At 46.1% G+C, this 21,049-nt stretch overlaps 1 protein-coding gene across 2 annotated transcripts in view; it reads left to right on the plus strand.

Annotated features, from left to right (window-relative positions):
* The window catches only part of asb18 (ankyrin repeat and SOCS box containing 18), a 45,104-nt gene that overhangs the window by 20,327 nt on the left and 3,728 nt on the right, over positions 1-21,049 (plus strand). For both annotated transcript variants that reach the window (XR_011886409.1, XM_072261393.1), the window contains exons 3-4: positions 7,128-7,632; positions 18,733-18,846. Coding sequence is in view for 1 of the 2 variants with exons in the window: in XM_072261393.1 (XP_072117494.1) it covers positions 7,128-7,632; positions 18,733-18,846 (619 nt within the window). In the remaining variant the exon portion in view is untranslated. The remainder of the gene's footprint in view (positions 1-7,127; positions 7,633-18,732; positions 18,847-21,049) is intronic.

The following is a 21,049-nucleotide window of genomic DNA, read 5'->3' on the forward strand; positions in this document are numbered from 1 at the left end:
GAGGACCTTGACATCTGGGCATCCCAGGATCTCCACAACTTCTGCCCAGGCCTGTGAAAAAATTCTCCATTGTCCTTCAAGACAGACGGATTCCATCATTTAAAATTGAAGTCCATAGGGACTTCTTACAGAAGGCGACAAAACTCTGGAATTCCTTTGCTTGGAAGGTTGCAGAGGCTGGATCAGAAGGTGTAATTAAAGAGGCAATAGGCCAATCTTGGTAAGATCAGGGAATCGATATGGGAACTGGCAGAGATAAGGAGATGGAGAGCTGAGGCCTGGCTTCAATCGTCCACCATCAAAACAAATGGTGGAACAGGCTAGAGGGGCTGAGTGGCCTGCTCTTATGTTATTATGCTTTTGTGTTGTGGGATACAGTCTCCAGGAATTTATCAACATTGGATGTTGATAATACGCTGGGTGAATTAATATTGATTGGGACAGCAGAACAAAGGTCCACCTCCTCTTTTATAGACCATGGAACATTAAACATAAAGGGTTAGTACAGTACCAACCCTTCGACCCACAATGTTGTGCTGTTTCAGCATGTGCCAATGGAAATTCAGCAAGTAGCTGAGAGGCTGACAGTGTCAGCAGCATCCACCCCCACCCCCAACTCCCCCCCCCCCCCCCAGGGCCCACTCTACTGCCCTCACAAAGCTATAGAGAGAGTTAAACACCTTCTCAAAAATCACCCGGGTTTTTAATAAGATCATACTTGTGAAACTGCAGAAAGATAAGTAAAACACACATTAAATTCAATAAAGAATGGTTGCACGCCTGAATATACTAATAATATTGATTATTCTCATGATCAGTGTCAAACAAGGTAACACGCGCACGCAACATTCCATATCTATGTCATGTAGACCACAGTGAACTTGTGACACAACAATAGCTTAATAGTGATAAACCATAAACATATACTTTGAAGGAAGTATTATCTACCAAATGTTTACCAATATTAAGAAAACTGAAGACTCTTCGAATTAACCCATGCAGGAAATTATATCAAAAGATATAAAAAACAGCTTATAAACTGGGAGTGATATTGTTACAAAACAAACAGCGCCTCTAGACGCCAGAAAACTCCCAGCCTGGCATTCATAAGATGCCAAACTTAACTACTGAAACTAAAAGTCAACAAACCAGTTGATATGTCTTTGGCAAAAGAAAAGTCTCAGAAACTAGCCTTTAAACAGTCTTAATGCACAGTCTTTAACCATTCCCATTTCGAAAATGTCAGGCTTGAATGCAAACTTGCTGGTGATAATATCTGCTGAGCAGACCGGCGACACAGTGCTCACCCAGAATGACGAATGAGTGAGTTACCTCTGGAGTCGTGCTCCCTAATCACACCCTCCGACTCGCAAATCCTCTCAGAGTTAAGAAAGGGACAGAGTTGACTGGAGTAACTTTGGATTGGGGAGGAGCTCCTGCTTTGTGATTCTCTGCATACACCTGTCTTTGAACAAAGGATTCGAACCTTTGCCCAATTCACTTGCTCTGCGCTGGGAGCTTGCCTACAAATATACCAACCACTGCAAAGACCGTCTTTAGCTACTCCTGCCATCTTCTCTTTCATCTGGACATGACTTTCACAGGGTCTGAAATGAGTTTGACATCCATTCTCCAGGACATTAGTGTTAAATGTGCTGACAGCGGGCTGATGTGCACCATCGAGGCAGACTTCACGCAATGTGATGCGACCTAGGTCCAGTTGTTGGGCACAAGATGCTGACCATTGTGCTGTTCACGTACCCTGTGTGCTCAGATGGTCTCTGCTGAGCAGCAGGCGAACCCCAGCAAATGGGAGAATCTTGTCAGCGATGTCCTTAAGGTGCGAACAACCACGTGAAGCTTCAGGAATCGGGATTTCATCCCTGTTGTTGGGAGTGTGGTCACGCGCAGTGAGGGTTGGCAACGGTAAGCAGACATCTTCTCCTATCAACTCCACAACAAATCCACTGGCTCTTCTTCCGGTGACTATTGATGTTCCAGAACAGTCTTTAGAGTGTTTGAGGAAGTAGCTACGCCTGATGAGTGCTCAGCTAGCGCCCCGCAGTGCTCCGCTGCAGGTGTGCTGGAAACAGTAGCCCAAGGTGCTGGCCCTGGACTTCGAGCTCTACCTGTGTCTAATACTTAGTGTTGTCAATGGGTTGTCGGCTCAGTTTCCTGGAGACCACTGGTGCTCACTGCACTGTGTGTCCATTCATGTTCTGCAATATATTGTTCCAGCTTCTCCAGTTCTCCTTGCTACCCTCCACAGATTCCCCACCATTCTCCGGGTGACTGTCTTGTCCACTTTCAGACTGACTCCACAGCACAGCCTCTCCGGCCAGTCTCGGTCCCTCAGTCAAACTGTTGTCCAATGGTGGTTGATCACCGTAGCGCGCGAGGGCTGTGCATGTTGGTTCTGCAGTAGCTCCTGTCGGAAGGTGAGCCGCTGATGCGCTCAGTGCACTGTTCAGCCCATGTGTACTCTTACTAAGTGGTGAACACCCACCTATTTCCAAGGTGGGTGACCTTGAACAGTTCTCACTTTCTCCCTCAAATGGGGGTTGATCTGTCTTTGTGTTTGAATCTGAAGCAGGTTCAGGAGGAGGATTGGGTAAACATTTGGTGTGGAGCAAGACAGGAAGCTGGTTGCCATCTTCGTCTGCTGCTTTGATTTCATTCTCCGTTGAGCCACCATGTTGTATCTGAGGGCTTGCTCCAATGGCCAGTCCTTCAGTCACCTTCCCAGACAGATGACCCCCACTGTCTAAGTTATACACCTTTGTCTCTGTCAAGGCAGCCCCAGCTCCACGCTTCTCCTTGAGGGCTCTCAGTGTAGCCTCTCCTCGAGCTTCCTCCATTCACATTTCAACTCTGTGCTATGCATATGCTGCTCTCATTTTGCCACTTCAGCTCTGGCGGGGGGTCATGCTGCAGCTATGCGAACTGTGCTTACATTTGCCCGTGAAACGATGCAATCAGTGCGCCACATTCTGACCGTAGTTTCAGGGCTCAGCAATCACATTGCTCGGGTTGGAAGCTGACATGGTAATGTGTGACATTTAGACTCGTCTTCGGCCTGTGGGTGATGCCTTTGAAGACATGTTATCTTTTCACTCTACTGCCCTCGCAGTGAGGCAATACGAAGCTATGCAGTGAGTTAAACACCTCAAAAATCACCCCAGTCAGAAGCTTTCTTCAAAATTTTTAATGAGATCTTACTTGTGAAACTGCAGGAAGTTAAGTAAAATATGTATAAAATTCAATACAGAATTACCACACACCTGAATATACTGTCAATTTTTTTTCTCACAATCAGTGTTAACCAAGATCATTCACACACGCACACACGCACGTACATGCACACAGCCCTGTGGACCAGAGGGAACTGGTTAATAGCTTAATAGTGATAAATGATAAACATAATACTTCCTTTAAAGTATATTTATTAAATGTTTACCAATATTAACAGAACTTAAGACTCACAGATATTGCTGTTTCAAGGGCAAGTAGGGAGTGAATGGAGATGGATGCAGGAAATTATGTAAAAAACAGCTTGTGAATAGGATGTGATATTCTTACGAAACAAATTGCACACAAAATATCTGTGCCTCTAAGTTTCAGAACACTGACAGGGCAGAGATACCTGTGTACCACTGTGGGGTTGCTAGCCCAGAGTGCCTGCACTGGAGATAAGGCTTTTAATTGCTATTAGTACGTATGTGAAAGTAAAGAATCCCACTTGACTAGAGGCCCAGCCATGACCTGAAATATTATCTCTTGCCCCTGTGGTGTGCCATGGGCATTGTTTGTGCCAACAGCCAACTGGGCTGCAGTTACCCTCCTGGATCACCATGGCAGAAGTTCCCAAACCCATAACATCCACCACCAAGGACGAGGGCAGCAGCCTGACAGGAGTATCTGCATCTCCAGCTTTCTTTTCCAATCGCACAGTGTCCTGACTAGGGCATCTATCACCAGTCCTTCAGTATTACTGGACTCTCCGTGGAGAACTCCCTTCAGAACAGCACTGTGCCAGTACCACCTCAGAAGGACTGCAGAAGTTCATGATGGCCACTCACTGCCACCTTCGAAAGGGCAATGATCAATGGGCAGTAAAATACTGGTCTTGCTGGTAATGCCCACACCTCATTAAAAAAAGTGTCTCCAAAGTGAGCTGACCAATTAACTTGTGATGTGGTTGTTTCAGATTATACTCCGGATTCTGAAGTTCTCATTGTCGTTCTACTTTCCCTGTTTGCCCTCACACTGTAGCGTTCGGGCCAGCAATGATCCCTGAAAATAAGACCGTAAGACAGAACAGTAGGACTAAGCCATTCAGTCTATTGAGTCTGCTCTGCCATTCCATCTTGGCTGATTTATTTTCCCTCTCAACCCCATTCTTCTTCCTTCTCCCCATAACTTTTGACATCCTTACTAATCTAGAACCTATCAACCTCCACTTTAAATATACCCAATGACTTGGTCTCTACAGCCTTCTATAACAATGAATTCCACAGATTCACCAACACCTGGCTAAAGTAGTTCCTCATCTCTATTCTAAAGCGACGTACTCCTACTCTAGGGCTGTGCCCCTGGCCTAGACTTTCCCACTACTGAAAACATCCTTTCAACGTCACTCTATCTAGGCCTTTGAATATTCAGTAGGTTGGACTAGGTAGGTGCATCAGCACTCACAAATCCCCTTGCACCTCCAATTTCTGAATTTGCTCCACATTTTAAAAATAGTCTATACCTTTGTTCCTTGTACCAACGTGTATGACTGTACAAGTCCTTACACTGTATTCTATATGCCATTTCTTTGCCCATTCTCCTAATCTGTCCGTTCTGCAGACACTTTGCTTCATCAACACTACCTGCCCCTCCACCTAGCCACAAAGCCATTAATCCCATCATTCAGATCATGTACATATAATGTGAAAAGTATCAGATCTAATATTGACCCCTGCAGAAAACCACTAGTCACCAGCAGCCAACCAGAAAAAGCCCGCTTTAGTCTCACACTTTGCCTTCTGCCAGTCAGCCAATTTTCCGTCCATGCTAGTAGCTTTGTGGTGAAATGAATAAACAGAAAAAAATGATCACACTATTTATTCAAATTTCTTTGTTATTTTATGCATCTGTCTACACTGTTGATAATGCACCAGTTATTGGCAAAGTGGAAATGATCCTGCACATTCAATCCCCTTAGCCATTAATAAAAAAGGTTAATAGTTGGAGCCCAATACAGCACCACAGGCGACATCACTGGTAATATTATGCCAATTTAAATGCCTGCCTACAGTTTCTACACCATTTCTTGCTGCCCAACCAGCCTCCTAGTAAGGTCAAAAAATGGTGTTCAGTTCCATCAGCTTCAGCTTCAGTTAACAATTTTCATGAGAAACTTAATTAAAAATATTCTGAAAATTCACAACATTCCTCCATCCATTACATTAGATGCTAGTAGCACACACCTTGTTTTAACAAAATACTGTCAGATTCTGTGGGTTCTAGGTGAGTCGTTTTATAAGAGATCTTCCATCTACCTGCAATGGGGTCATCCTGTGTCTTGGCAATGAACCCTGATCTCTCAGGTCGAAATTCTTGCTGTATTACCATGCAGTGGCACTATGTCTGTGACATCACCAACACACTATTGATAATTCAGCCGCCTCTGACCCCTTCCCCACACCTGCTCACCTAACCTCTGCTGTCCTTTAGACCTTCCATCACCAATTCCACCTTTGACCTTCGACCCTCCCACATTTCCATCTCGCCTAACCACAATGATCCCAACTTCCATCACGTTTTGCTCCAGCCCACGCACTCCCGTGATCAGCTCTGACTCTATACAGCCTCCCCACCCCCAGCTGGACCAAGTGTACCTGCTTCTAGATGGCCTCGCTGGGCGATGGTGTGCCCGATGGATGGCCATGCTGATCAACCAGGTGACTCCTAGTGCAGAACCCATTCCGAAATTATCGCGTGATTGGTCCAATAAGAATAAGCCGATGTGAGTGGGGCAGAAGCTGGCACAATGCCTCACCTTGAAGATGCAGAGAAGGGCAGCCTCAAGGCAGAATGGAGAGCCCGACACCCACCCATTTACTTTGCCCCTCACCCGGTTTCACCCATCACCTGCCAGCTTGTACACCTTCTCCTCCCCCCATCTTCTTATTCTAGCTTCTATCCCCTCCCATTCCAGTCCTGATGAATGGCCTCGGCCCAAAATGTCAACTGTTTATTCCCCTCCATAGACGCCGCCTGACCTGCTGGGTTCCTCTAGAATCCTGTTTCTCGCTGTTTAGCGTTGAATGCCAAGACACCGGGGAAGGAGATTTTGGCCGGGCCAATACAGACAGGCCCCATGGCGAATGCAGAATATTTCGGTCTCCATTACTTTGCAAGGCAACAGGAGCTAATAGCTAATCATCACACTTGAGACCTATTGTTGCCAACAACTTGCATTCGTGTAGTGACTTCAATAAAAATGCCTGAGGCTGCTTTACAGAGGGACAAATGCACAAGATTCGACACTGTGCCATAAAAGCAGACACAAGAAAAGCTAGATGAAGAGTTACATTTTAAAGTGCATGTCAAACTGGAGTCAGAGATTTGCAGAGGGAACTTTAGGGTTTAGTTATAATTGGACGTAGAACATACATTACAGTACAGTACAGGCCCTTCAGCCCACAATGTTGTGCTGACTTTTTAACCTACTCTAGGATCAATCTCGTTGTTGCCCCCTGTATGGCCCTTCATTTTTCAATCATCCGTGAGACTAACTAAGAGTTTCTTAAATTCCCTACTGTATCGGCCTCTACCACCAACCCTGGTAGGACATTCCATGACCCACCACTCTCTGTGGAGACAAACTTACCTCTCTGACATTCCACCTATACTTTCCTCCAGTCACCTTAAAACTATGCCCTCTTGTATAAGCTATTTTTGCCCTGGGAAAAAAGTCTCTGGCTATCCACTCGATCTCTGCCTCTTATGATCTTGTACACATCTATCAAGTCATCTCTCATCCTCTTTCACTCCAAAGAGAAAAGCCCTTGCTGATTCACTGTGTCCTCAGGTTATAAGTGAGAGTAATGCTTTCCCGGTTTGCTTCCCTTGTCTAGGTGTGCAAAGTTACTCCTAAAGTATCGTGCAGATGTCAACCAGTTGACCGAGGAGGATCAGGAGACCCCCTTGCATGTGGCAGCCAAGCAGGGTCTTCATAGTCATGCCCACCTCTATCTCAGATACGGGGCCTCTGTGGATGTCATGAATGTCCACCAGGTGTCACCACTGAGCTGCGCCTGTGCCAGTGCGGTGGAACTGGCGAAGCAGAAGGACTATCTCCAAGTGTGCAAACTCCTGATTGCGTACAGCGCCAACGTGAACTCTGTGGACACTGAGAAGCGGAGCCCACTGCACAAGGCTTCCCGAAATGCCAGCGCCCAGCTGGTCCAGCTGCTGCTGACGCACGGAGCAGACGTCAACGCCATTGACTACAACGGTTGCTCCCCCTTGGCCAATGCCATACAGGCTGCACCTTTTAAGAAAGAGCTTGAACCCCAACGCGCAGTACAAACTTTACTCAATCACGGATCTCAAAGGGTGTGGCCAGGAGCCTTTCTGAAGGTAACATCAGTGCTCACTGCTCCGGAGAAAGCTACTCAGAGATGAGTGGCTGTCACAAAGAGGTACAACATGGATAAAGGCCCATCAACCACCCATTGACACTAATCCTATGTCCTACGTTCATCCTAGTCTCATTAACTTCCACAGACACACAGATGTCAAGCAGTCAATTGACCTGCCAAGCTGCACATCTTTGTGCCGTGGAAGGACACTAGGGCACCCACGTGATCAAAGGGAGGTCACAGGCAGCACACGAGGTCAGAAATGAACCCAGGTCTCTCGGGCTGCAAGGCAACGGCTCTACCCGCTGCACCAGTGTGCCACTCGTTGATGAGTTAAGGAAACTCTACCCATTAACTGGCAACTTCTCAGCAGCAACAATATTATCAAATATCCTAAGGGGATCACTGAAAGATTGTCGAACAGTTAATATAATCAGAGAAGTGACAAAAAAAAGATTAGAGGGAAGTTTTTAAGAAGAGGAAAAGATGATAATGGTACGGCAAAGTGACACAGTGCTTAGCGCAATCACTTTACAGTGCCAGCAGTGTGACCAGGGTTCGATTCCCACCACTATCAGTAAGGAGATTGTATATTCTCCCTCGTGACCACGTGGGTTTCCTCTGGGTACTCCCGTTTCCTCCCACATTCCAAGAGACACACGGTTAGGGTTTCTGAGTTGTGGGCATGCTATGTTGGCATCAGGAGCAACACTTGCGGGCTGCCCCCAGCACAACCCTCGGTGATTTGATTCGTCGCAAACAACGCGTTCCACTGTATGTTTCAATGTACATGTGACAAATGAAGCGAATCCATCTACCCAACATGGAGGAGGTTCAGTGTCAGGATCACGCAGCATGCGGAGACAAATCTTCACGCTTACGAATGGTACAAAGATCTGTGCAATTGAAAGAGATGGCAGGTGATGGAATGAACTGAAAACCAGGACTCAAATCTTAAAACAATACGTTGGAAGTCAATGTAGGCTTTGATGCGATTGAGACTTGGTGCAAGGATCCAGGCAATAGTGCACTTGTTTCAATTATTTTTCTTTACAACATATAGGTGTTTCATCTCTGCTTCAGATTTTCCTTTAACACAGAATAGGGCCTGAAACATTGGCCCAGTTACTGCGATGTCATTAGCAAAGTCTCTCAGTGTTTGGGACTTTATGTTCTGAACAATCACAATTGTAGCCTACACCTAATCATAAATGACCCTTTTGAAAGACATTCATAGGAAACCAGGTCCGAACGAAAGTAGTGGTGATACTAGAAATTTGCAGCAACTCATGAACATGACTTATGGTCAGGGGCATGGTGCACAGAGACAGCTATAGGCCATTCAATCTTTCACTTAATATCCAACTTAGCAACAACCTTCCCAACCAGTTATTCCCCGTCCTGCCCCTGGCAGCCAACTCGGCCAGGGCTCCATTCTCAAACAACCCATCAGCAAATCTCTGAGTACATACTAGAACAAAGACAGTGGCAGTTAGATACCTACAGGGAATGTACATGATGGCAAAAGAAAAAATTGCATTCATAATAAATAAATCAAGCTAGTTATGGTAGTGTTTAGCATTCCTGATATCAATGACAGAGAAAGATTAAAGATTAAATATTAAAAATTAGCTTTATTCGTCACATGTACATTGGAAAAACACAGTGAAGTGTGTCATTTGCATCAAATCAGTGAGGATTGTGCTGGGGGAAGTCTACAATGTCACCATGTTCCAGTGCCAAAGCAGTATGCCCACAAATCACCAAACCTAACCCGTACCTCTTTTGGAATGTGGGAGGAAACCGGAGCACCCGGAGGAAACACACACAGTCAGGGGGAGGATATTCAACCTCTCAATAGACAGCAGCAGGAATCAAACCCCAATCTTGTAGCTGGTGCTGTAAATCCTGGTGCTAACCACTACACTACCATGCCACCCAGAGAAAGGAAGAATTAACATTTCAAGGTTATTATCTTTCAGTGAAATGTTCCAGCATTGTTTTAGTTTACTTTTGTGTTTAGCAATTATATGCCACCTTTTACAGCATATGAATGGGTACTTGGCCTCTCAGGACTGTATTGTCACCAGTAAGATCAGGGCTGAACCAAATGCAACCTCATTTCTGTGCTCCCACTATCCCCGATAACATTTCACTCCCTTCTTTAATGAGGATCTATCTGCCTCTGCGTTAAAAATATTCAACAACTTTCTTTCTATCAAACTTTGAGGAAAAGATTTCCAAAGATTCACAATTTTCTTAAGGAAAAATATGCATATTATTTCCACCTTAATGTACATCCCCTATTTCTAATTACTGACACCAGTTCTAGTTCTCCTTTGGTAGGAACTGCTCTCTTCACATTGACCTCATCAGTCCAGCTCCCTCTTACTCTTCCAAACTCCAACCTAGGCTAGCCCATCCATCTTTCCTTCTGGGACAACCATCCCACTCCAGATACAGGCTGGCTCCAGGTTATGACAGGGCTCCATTCCTGAGAACGATTCATAACCCAAATTGCTCGTAAACACAAGTGATTCTGCAGATGCTGGATATCCAGAGTAACACACACAAGGGAACTCAGCAGGTCAGGCAGCATCTATGGAGGGAAATAAACAGTCGACGTCTTGGGCTGAGAACCTTCATCGGGTTTTGTAAGTTGGAAATGAACAACAGTGCATGGGAGAAGGTCGCAGAAACAGCTGTGATGGTAGAGCACGTGGGCACAGGAAGAGCAGCCAGCCTCACTGACCCAGTGAGTGAGTAAATGAGTCTGCTTTGCACTCCCAGCTCTGTTCAACTTGACCTACACCACCCCAGATCAGTGAGTGAGCAAATGAGTCTGCTTTGCACTCCCAGCTCTGTTCAACTTGACCTAGACCACCCCAGATCAGTGAGTGAGCAAAAGGGTCTGTTTAGCACTCCCAGCTCTGTTCAACTTGACCTAGACCACCCAGATCAGTGAGTGAGCAAACGGGTCTGCTTAGCACTCCCAGCTCTGTTCAACTTGACCTAGACCACCCCAGATCAGTGAGTGAGCAAATGGGTCTGTTTAGCACTCCCAGCTCTGTTCAACTTGACCTAGACCACCCCCCCCCCACCCGATTGTTGTGGCTTTGGAGTGTGGAGACAAGGCAAGCGGATCTGGACCCATTGCAATTTGCCTATCTACAGGTCTACAGCAGATGCAATCTCATTGGCTGCCTTCTCAGCTTTGGATCACCTGGACAATAGCAATACTTATAGCAGTTCAGTGTTCAACACAATTATACCCTCAGCCCTAATCAACAAACTGCAAAACCTGAGCCTGTGTACCTCCCTCTGCAATTAGATCCTCACCTTAATCACTGGGAGACCACAGTCTGTGCAGATTGGAAATAACATCTCCTCGCGGACAACCGACACGGGCGCACCAGAAGGATGCATGCTTAGCCAACTGCTCTACTCTCTCTACATCCACAATTGTGTGGTTAGGCACAGCTCAAAGGCCATCTGTAAGTTTGCCAGCAACACAACTACTCTTGGCAGAATTTCAAATGGTGATGAGGAAGCATACAGGAGCAAGATCAATCAGCTGGTTGAGTGGTGTCACAGCAATAACATCAGTAAGACCAAGGAATTGATTGTGGACTTCAGGTGGGGAAGTCAAGGGAACACTTGTCCTGTGTGTGAGATATGGGAATCTGGGAGACCTCCAGCCTGTCATAACGGGGCACTCTGGGAGCGGACCCAAATGCAAGACACAGACACTGAAGTACTAGGAACAGGACTTGACTAGAGAGCTGGGACAAGAACACAGACTTGGGCTAGCACATTGGCTAGGCAAGCGGGACCAGGACAAGGAACTGGGAACTAGGAGCCTGGGCTTGGACTCCGAGCCGGAGACTGGACAAGGACCCAGAACCTGGGTCTTGACTCGGGCTTGGACTCCAGAACTAGGGGAAGACATGATGTGGTCTTGGGAGACAGGAACCTTGGACGAGGACTTGGATGAGGACTGGAGCATGGGAACACGGAGCCCTGGCCTTGAGAGACGGGAACACAGAACACAGAACACAGAGCCTTGGTCTTGGGAATGGGAACGCAGAGCCTTGGTCTTGGGAGACAGGAGCGCAGAACACAAAGAGACAGTTCCCATTACAAGGTAGCGGCAAACAAACAGACCTACCTAGCGAAGGCATGGACACAGAAATAGTTTCCAACACTAGGTAGCAGCAAATGGCCAGACCTACCTAGCAAAGACGTGGACACAGAGACAGTTTCCAACTCAAGGTAGCAGCAAACAGCCAGACCTACCTAGCAAAGGCATGGACACAAAGAGATAGTTCCAAACAATGAAAGACAGTTCCTTATCTAGACACAGCAAGGCTCCAGTCTTGCTCTGGCAATCGAACCTAACAGAATAAGAGGGTTAACATATGAGGAACATTTGTCCACTCTTGGACTGTATTCTTTGGAGTTTAGAAGAATGAGGGGAGACCTCATAGAAACATTTAAATGTTGAAAGGCATGGATAGAGTGGATGTGGCAAAGTTGTTTCCCATGATGGGGGAGTCTAGTACAAAAGGGCATGACTTAAGGATTGAAGGGTGCCCATTCAGAACAGAGATGCAAAGAAATTTTTTTAGCCAGAGGGTGGAGAATCTATGGAATTTGTTGCCACGGGCGGCAGTGGAGGCCAAGTCATTGGGTGTATTTAAGGCAGAGATTGATAGGTATCTGAGTAGCCAGGGCATCAAAGGTTATGGTGAGAAGGCGGGGTAGTGGGACTAAACGGGAGACTGGATCAGCTCATGATAAAATGGCGGAGCAGACTTGATGGGCCGAATGGCCGACTTCTGCTCCTTTGTCTTATGGTCTTATAGCAATACAGGCAAGGTTGCAGGCAAGTCTTCAGGCCAAGGCTTCAGGAGGACTGTGAAGGGAACAGTCCAGCAACTGAAGCTGAATCCAGGAGCTATTTATGTAGCCAGTCCAAAATCAGAATCATGTGCATCAATAAAGGCACACAACAGGACAAGGGAAAACTGGAAAACCTGGAATATGGTTCAATGGACCGGACTGTGAACCAGAATGTGGGATTCATGGACCGGACCATGACACAGCCTCCTGGATAACCGCATATGCACCAGGTGCACGAGATGCAGCTTCTCAGAGAACATGTTAAGGAACTGGAGCTGCAGCTCCATGACCTTCAGCCCATATGGGAGACTGATAGATAGGAGCTACAGGGAGGTAGTCACCCCTCGGTTGTAGAAGTCAGGTAACTGGGTAACTGTCAGGAAAAGGGAGGGAAATGGGCAGCCAGTGCAAAGTACTCCCATGGCCATTCCCCTCAAAAATAAGTACACCACTTTGGATACTGTCAGGAGGGGCACCTACCGGGAGGAGCCACAGTGACTGGGTCTCTGGCACTGAGTCTGATGCTGTGGATCAGAAGAGAAGAGAGGTGAAGAGCAGTACAGTGTGACAGGAGATTCGATAGTCAGAGGAATAGAGACGTAATAGAGATACCGGATGGGATGTTGCCTCCCTGGTGCCAGGGTCAGGGATGTCTCAGATCAGGTCCACGACATCCTAAAGTGGGAGGGTGAGCAGTCAGAAGTCTTAGTACACATTGGCATGGATGATATAGGTAGGAAAGGTGAGCAGGTCCTGAAGAGAGATTTTAAGGAGCTAGGTAGAAAGCTGAAAGGCAGGACCTCCAGGGTAGTAATCTCTGGATTGCTGCCTGTGCCACGTGCCAGTGAGGGTAAGAATGGGATGATGAGTGTGTGGCTGAGGAACTGGTGCAGGGAGCAGGGGTTCAGAGTTCGAGGTTAAGGGATGAGTTACACCTGAACCCGAGGGGGGAACGATATCTTTGTGGGCAGATTTGTTAGGGCTTTTTGGGAGGATTTAAACTAATTTGGCGGGCAGATGGGAACTGGAATGATAGTTGGTTTACAAACAGAGGCAGAGTGTAGTGAGACGGTTAGCAAGGACAAGCTGATGACAGGGCAAAATTGCAGTCAATGGGATGAGTTGCAATGTAAAGGGGGACAAAATTGAAAAGAGTGATGAATACGTGACTGAAGGTGTTATATTAGAGTGTACACAATATACGGAATAAGGTAAATGAACGTGTAGCACAGTTACAGATGCAAGTATGACATTGCAGGCGTTAATGAATCGTGGTCGAAAGAAGATTACAGCTGGTAGCTTAGCATCCAAGGATACACATTGTACTGAAAAAACAGGTGGGTAGGCAGAGGGGGTGGGGTGGCTCTGTTGGCAAAAAATGAAATCAAATCATTAGAAAGAGGTGACATAGGATCAGAAGATATAAAATCATTGTGGGTCAAGCTAAGAAACTGCAAGGGTAAAAAGACCCTGATGGGAGTTATATACAGACCTTCAAACAGTAGCAAAAATGTGGTCTACAACTTACAGCATGAGATAGAAAATGCATGTCAAAAAGGCAATGGTACAATAGTCAGGGAGGATGTCAATATGCAGGTAGATTGGGAAAATCAGGTTGGTTCCGGACCCTAAGAGGAATAATTTGTAGAATACCTATCAGATGGCCTTTTAGAGCAGATCATGGTTGAGCCCACGAGGGGATCAGCTATTCTGGATTGGGTGTTGTACAATAAACCAGAATTGATTAGAGAGCTTAAGGTAAAGGAACTCTGTGTCACAATGGCGGGGCATTAGGAGCAAGGGTGGACCCAAATGCAAGACACATCTTGTGAGGTTACTTAGATTAAGTTTATTGTTTGATACCAGGAGAGTTAGGAAGGAGCAGGAGTAGCAAACCGGACAAGGACTCAGGACTACGACTAAGCTGGGACCAAGGGTCTGGGCTCGGACTCGGAATCAGCTCTCAGAACTAGAGGAGACATGAAGAGGCTAGAGTATGGACTCCGAGCCTGAGACTGGTCTTGCCTTGGGCTCGGACCCCAGAACCAGGCATGGACATGACATGGGCTAGGGAGAGGAGGAAAATGGAAAACAGAGCCTCGGTCTCGGGAGAGCAGGTACATGGAACCATGGACACATACACAGAACACAGAGTCAGGACCCCTCCTTGGGTACAGGACATAGGGCCGGCACTCGCACACAGAACAGAGAGTCGGGACCCCTCCTTGGGTACAGGACATAGGGCCGGGACTCATGACCCTCCGCGGGGCAACGGCAAGACAGCCTGACTTACCCCACGGAGGCGAGGACAAGACAAGACAAGACATGACCCCCCGCGGGGAAACGGCAAGACGGCCTAACTTACCCCACGGAGGCGAGGACAAGACATGACCCCCTGCGGGGCAATGGCAAGACGGCCAGACTTACCCCACAGAGGCGAGGACAAGACAAGACAAGACCAACACGAAAGAACACCAGACAGTACCTATCTAGCTCTGGCAATAGAACTAGACTGAAGTGCAGACGAGGGCTGCAGATGAGGGCTAGAGGCGAGAGGGGCAGAGAAGGGATTCAGACAGGGTGGTAGGACAGGAATCACAGACCACCAGGGCCACGACTTGACTTGGTGCTTGAATGCCGCCAGGACCAGGACTTGACTTGGTACTTGAATGCCGCCAGGGCCAGGACTTGACTTGGGGCCTCCGGGTAGTGGCGAGCTCTCGACTCAGCCCGGGAACAGTAGACAACAGTTCTTGATTCCCTCCAGCGGGTTAACTGACGGACTCACCTTGATGAGGAAACTTTGCAGGCTAGCTTTGGCAAAGTAACTGGACAGGGTTGCTCCGGTGAAGAAAGGCGAATTACCGGCACTCGCTTCGGCAGAGACAAGGCTTGCTCCGGCCAGATGACATCGGCACACCGTGACTTTGCAGACACTTCCGCCCCGAACGGCTGAAAGCCAGAGACTATAAACTACCGGTTCAGTGGAGAATAATTGCCTCCAATCACCAAAGCTGAGGGACACGGGAAAACAGGGAATCAAAAGTTCTGATCGTAACATAAACAAAGTAAATTTAAAGGGACCCTGATCCGGACCATGACACCCTGAGGGCCCAGTGATCATAATATGGTAGAACTCCCCCAGCAATTTGAAAATGAGAAGCTGAAGTCAGCTGTATCAGTATTACAGTGGAGTAAAGGGAACTGCAGAGGCATGAGAGAAGAGCTGGTCAATATTGACTGGAAGGGACCACCAGCAAGGATGACAACAGAACACCAATAGCTGGAGTTTCTGGGAGCAATTCAAAAGGTGTAGGATAGATACATCCCAAAGAAGAAGATGTATTCTAAAGGCAGGATGATGCAACTGTGGCTGACAAAATAAGTCGAGGCCAACATAGAAGTCAGAGAGAGGGCATATAATAGCACAAAAATTAGTGGGGAGTTAGATGATTGGAAAGCTTTTAAAAATCAACAGAAGGCAACCAAAAAAGTCATAAAGAAGGAAAAGATGAAATAGGAAGGTAAGCTAGCCACTAGTATTAAAGAGGATACCAAAAGTTTCTTCAGATATATAAAGTGCAAAAGAGAGGCAAGAGGAGGTATGGAACTGCTGGAAAATGATGCTGGAGAGGTAGTAACTGAGGACAAGGTAACTGTTGACCTGAATAAGTATTTTGCATCAGTCTTCACTGTGGAAGACACTAGCAGTATGCCAGAAGTTTGAGAGTGTCAGGGAGCAGAAGTGATGTCCTAGAGAGAAGGAAACTGAAAGATCTAAAGATAGAAACATCATCTGGATCAGATGGTCTACACCCCAGGGTTCCGAAAGAGTGACTGAAGAGATTACAGAGGCGTTAGTGATGATCTTTCAAGAATCATTGGATTCTGGCATGTTTCCAAAGGAATGGAAAATTGCAAATGTCACTCCACTTTTCAAGAAGGGAGAGAGGCAGAAGGAAGGAAATTATAGGGCAGTTAGTCTGACCTGAGTGGTTGGGAAGATGTTGGAATCAATCATTAAGGATGTGGTCTCGGAATACTTGGAGGCACATAATAAAATAGGCATGGTTTCCCGAAGGGAAAATCTTACCTGACAAATCTGTTGGAATTCTTTGAAGAAATAACAAGCAGGATTGACAAAGGAGAAACAGTTGATGTTGTGTCCTTGGATTTTCAGAAGGCCTTTGACAAGGTGCCACACATAAGGCTGCTTAATAAGATAAGAGCCCATGGAATTACAGGAAAGATACTACATAGATAGAGCATTGGCTGATTGGCAAAAGGCAAAGAGTGGGAATAAATGGAGCTTTTTCTGGTTATCTGCCGGTGACTAGAGATCCACAGGGGTCTGTGCTGGGACTGCATCTTTTTAATGATTTGGATGACAGAATTGATGGCTTTATGGCCAAGTTTGAAAATGATACAAAGATACTGTAGGTGGAGGGGCAGGTAGTGTTGAGGTAGTAGAGAGGCTACAGAAGGAGAAAGGGCAGAGAAGTGGCAGATGGAAAACAGTGTTGGGAAGTGTATGGGGTACAGCTTCTTCCCCTCTGCCATCAGATTTCTGAATGGACAATGAACCCACGAGCACTACATCAGTATTATTTCCTCTCTTTTTTCACTACTCATTTAATTTAATTTTCCTTTTTTTTATATACTTTTTGTAACTTATAGTTTTTATTATTATGTATAGCAATGTGTGGGTGGCGGGGTAGAAATATGTCTCTCCACTGGCCTGCAGCTCACCCTTGGGCAAGGTGTAGCACCTGCTTAGCACCCCTCGCCCCCACCAATCAGGGTCACACAGAGCTACGGGAACAGATTGTGGATGGTCCTATGAGCATCTGGTGCATGTCACAAATCCCGGTTATGCGACCACTGATGCCAGGCAGACAATCTCTGAAGAGTATTGATAATGGTTGAGGTCACCCATCTTGTAAAGACACTGTCCAGAAGAAGGCAATGGCAAACCACTGCTGTAGAAAAGTTTGCCGCAACAATCATGATCATGGGACCAAGATCGCCTACATCTTACGACACGGTACGTAATGATGATGATGATTGCAATGTACTGCTGCCGCAAAATAAATCTCACGACATATTCCAGTGATACTAAACTTGATTCTGGTTTGGAAATGTCCATTCCCAACTGGCAGAAGATGGCTGCAGACCCCACAGTACTTGGCAAATCCATCCCACTGGTCTTCCAAATACTCAACATTTTCGTACGGTCTGTCCATAAGTCATGTGTCCATATCCTGGGGAAGGGCCTGTATTACTGTTATAAATCTTCTCTTGGCACCTTAAGTTGCCTTGAGGTAGTGAAGGTGTTTGGAACGTTTCAACATGAGGTCGGAACGTCAGTGTGAGGGACACAGTGGGCAGAATTCTAAGTGATAATAAGTTTTTTAAAAAGTTAATGACTTCCTTGTCTGAATGCCTGAACACTTGCACACTGCTTCTGCAGTGAAACTCTGATAATCCAGCACGCTTGGAGCTTTCGCGACCGGTTTTCTGGACTATTGATGCTATTCCTGTTTATAAGATTAGCTTTGTTTATCAAGTGTGCATCGAAAGATCCAGTGAAATGTGTGTGCGTCAAATCAAATCGGCAGGTATTGTGCTGAACATCCTGTAATATTGTGACACACTTTTATTTTGGTTTTTAGGTGTTACACTGTGAACCCAGGAAGCTTAAGGGGTCTGCAGTAAAACCAGTTTAAATGGAGGATCCTGTGAGCTGAAGGGGAGTGAGGGGTATGGGGTCATAGTGAGTTGGAAGGGTATATGTTGATATCACCTGACGAGGCTAATGCCAAATCCCCAGGATTATGGATCATTGAAGTGTTATATATCTGCCGTTTGTCAGGCAAATGACCGAGAAGAGTGCTTGAACTACCTGGCTGAAAGGCTGCAAAACTGTCTCTGAGTGAGCCTCAGATACAGCAGTCTGATATACCATGGTCAAGTAGTTGCTCACTCCTCTGCCTCCATCCACAAGGAACAGAACTGCTCATATTCCCCATGGGAACTGTATCCGAGAGGAGGGAACGGAGAGGAACCTATCTGGCCAAGTGCAGTCATTGTTGTCTCTCAGAACACCAAAGTTGTGAAGGACGATGCATGAGTATGGATCAAAGCGGGAGTTAATTTTTTTTTTTACAAACCACTCAGTGGCTTGTTTTCCTTCCAGGTGCTGAAAAGTTGTGCGGATTCTCCCAAAACTGTCGAAGTCTTGTTTAATTCCTACCAACAAATTCAGGTCACGGAGGAGTGGATGGAAGCTGTCCCCAAGGAAATATTTCAGGTATACCATTCTGGTGAAAAGCACTGAAACTTACAGCACGGAATGATGGAAATCACATCTTTGTGTTTGAACCAATGGTTTACAAGAATTATACTAATTTTTTATCAACACTGTTAATCCATATCATTACCCAGAACGTACAATACCCAAATAGATCTCTCACTTTCGTTCAGGCAGCTTAGCCTCTTGCACCTTGCTTTATATCACTCACCTGCCTTCATTTATCATATATTTATCCAATTCCCTCAAAACTTTCCATGCAATGTGCCTCAGCAACAGTTCTCCATTTCTTCACTGCTGGACTAAGCAGGTTTCTCCTAGAGTACAGCAACAAATTCACTGGAGAGTATCTCATACTTAAGAGTCTTTGGTTTGTGGCTATTTTACAAGTGGAAACTCCTCTCTGTCTAGCCTCTATCAAGCTCTCGGTAATGTTAAAGACTTCTATCAGGCCCCCTTCTATTTCCTGGAGAAAGGTGTCCGATATATTTTCACCTGGGTACTGTGTCCCATATGAAAACCTGTATACACGGTGACGAATTGCCTGGTCTCAGGCTAACTCCTCTGGTAGAACTTTCCTAATTGCTGATGAACATATAGACACTGAAATTAGTTGTCTGATTTCCACTTGATCGTCCCCCGGTAGAGGAGGCTAGCCCAACGTACTCATAAGGCAGTGGGAAGTGTTGGAACTAGTTGCTTACTCTTCCCACTCTCCTGCTCTTATGTCCACTCATTATTTTGACTCCCAGAGCACTATAGCACAGAAACAGGCCCTTCAGCCCATCTAGTCCATACTGAACTATTATTCTGCCTAGTCCCCTCGACTTGCACCTGGACCATAGCCCTCCATTCCCCTCCCATCCACGTATTTATCCAAATTTCTCTCAAATGTTGAAATCAAATACACATTCACCCGCTTCCACTGGCAGCTGGTTCCACCCAAACACCACCCTCTAAGTGAAGAAGCTCCCCCTCAGGTTTCCCTTAAATATTTCACCTATCACCCTTAACCTATGACCTCTTTTTCTAGTCTCATTCAACCTCAGTGGAAAGAACCTGCTTGCATTTATCCCGTCTACACTTCTCAGAATTTTGTACACTTCTAACTGATCTCCCCCTCATTCTCCTACACTCCAGAAAGTAAAGTTCCAACTTGTTCAACCTTTTCCTTTAACTCAGGCCATCAAGTCCTGGTAACATCCTTGTAAATTTTCTCTGTACTCTTTCCATCGTATATCCCCAAGTAATGTGCTACTGCAATCAAACCTTTCTCATTTCACTGTGGGATCGTTCTGAAAAATTTTCCTCCCTCCAGCAAGCATCTTTCTTGGTTCATGAAAGCACATTGCCTTGCACTAGTTGGACTCACCTAGGCAGGATTAAAGATTGCTTGAATGGATAATGATTTGTATTTGAGTGATGTTACAGCAATTGTGCTAAAAGTGACCACAGTAAATTCACAGGGGGTCCTATTCCTGACATTTTCATCCACTTACCTCGACTGGAAGCCTCCTTAAGGGCTGAAGGTCCAAGGATAGGGGAGCACCCCATTGAAATCTATTGAATTCTGAAAGGCCTTCATAGAGTGGATGTGGGGAGGATGTTTGCAATAGTGTGGGAGTCTAAGACCAGACGACACAGCCTCAGAATAGATGAACGTCCATTTAGAATGGAGATGAGGAGGAGTTTCTTTAGCCAAATAGTGGTGAGTCTATGGAATACCTTGCCTCAGGTGGCTGTGGAGTCCAAGTTATTGGGTATTTTTAAGGCAGAGGTTGATAGATTCTTGTTTATTCAGGGCATGGAGGGATACAGGGAGAAGGCAGGAGACTGGGGCTGAGAGGAAAATGGATCAGCAATGGTGAAATGCTGGAGCAGACACGATGGGCCAAATGCCCTAATTCTGCTCCCATGTCTTATGGTCTTATCGTCTTATAATACACTATGGTGCGGAGTGGGACTCAGGGCATTGGGGGTGGAGGTGGGGGGAGTGGTTTAGCTCACTTTCCATCTGTAACCATAAGATCATAAGACATAGGAGCAGATTAAACCATCCACTCCATCAAGTCTGCTCTACCGTTCCATCAAAACTGATTTATTATCCCTCTCAACCCCATTCTCCTACCTTCTCCCCATAATCTTTGAGGACCTTACTAATCAGAAACCTATCAACCTCCGTTTTAAATATCCCCAATGACTT

The sequence above is a fragment of the Mobula birostris genome, chromosome 6 (genome assembly GCF_030028105.1).
Source record: "Mobula birostris isolate sMobBir1 chromosome 6, sMobBir1.hap1, whole genome shotgun sequence".
In the NCBI taxonomy this organism is placed as follows: domain Eukaryota; kingdom Metazoa; phylum Chordata; class Chondrichthyes; order Myliobatiformes; family Myliobatidae; genus Mobula; species Mobula birostris.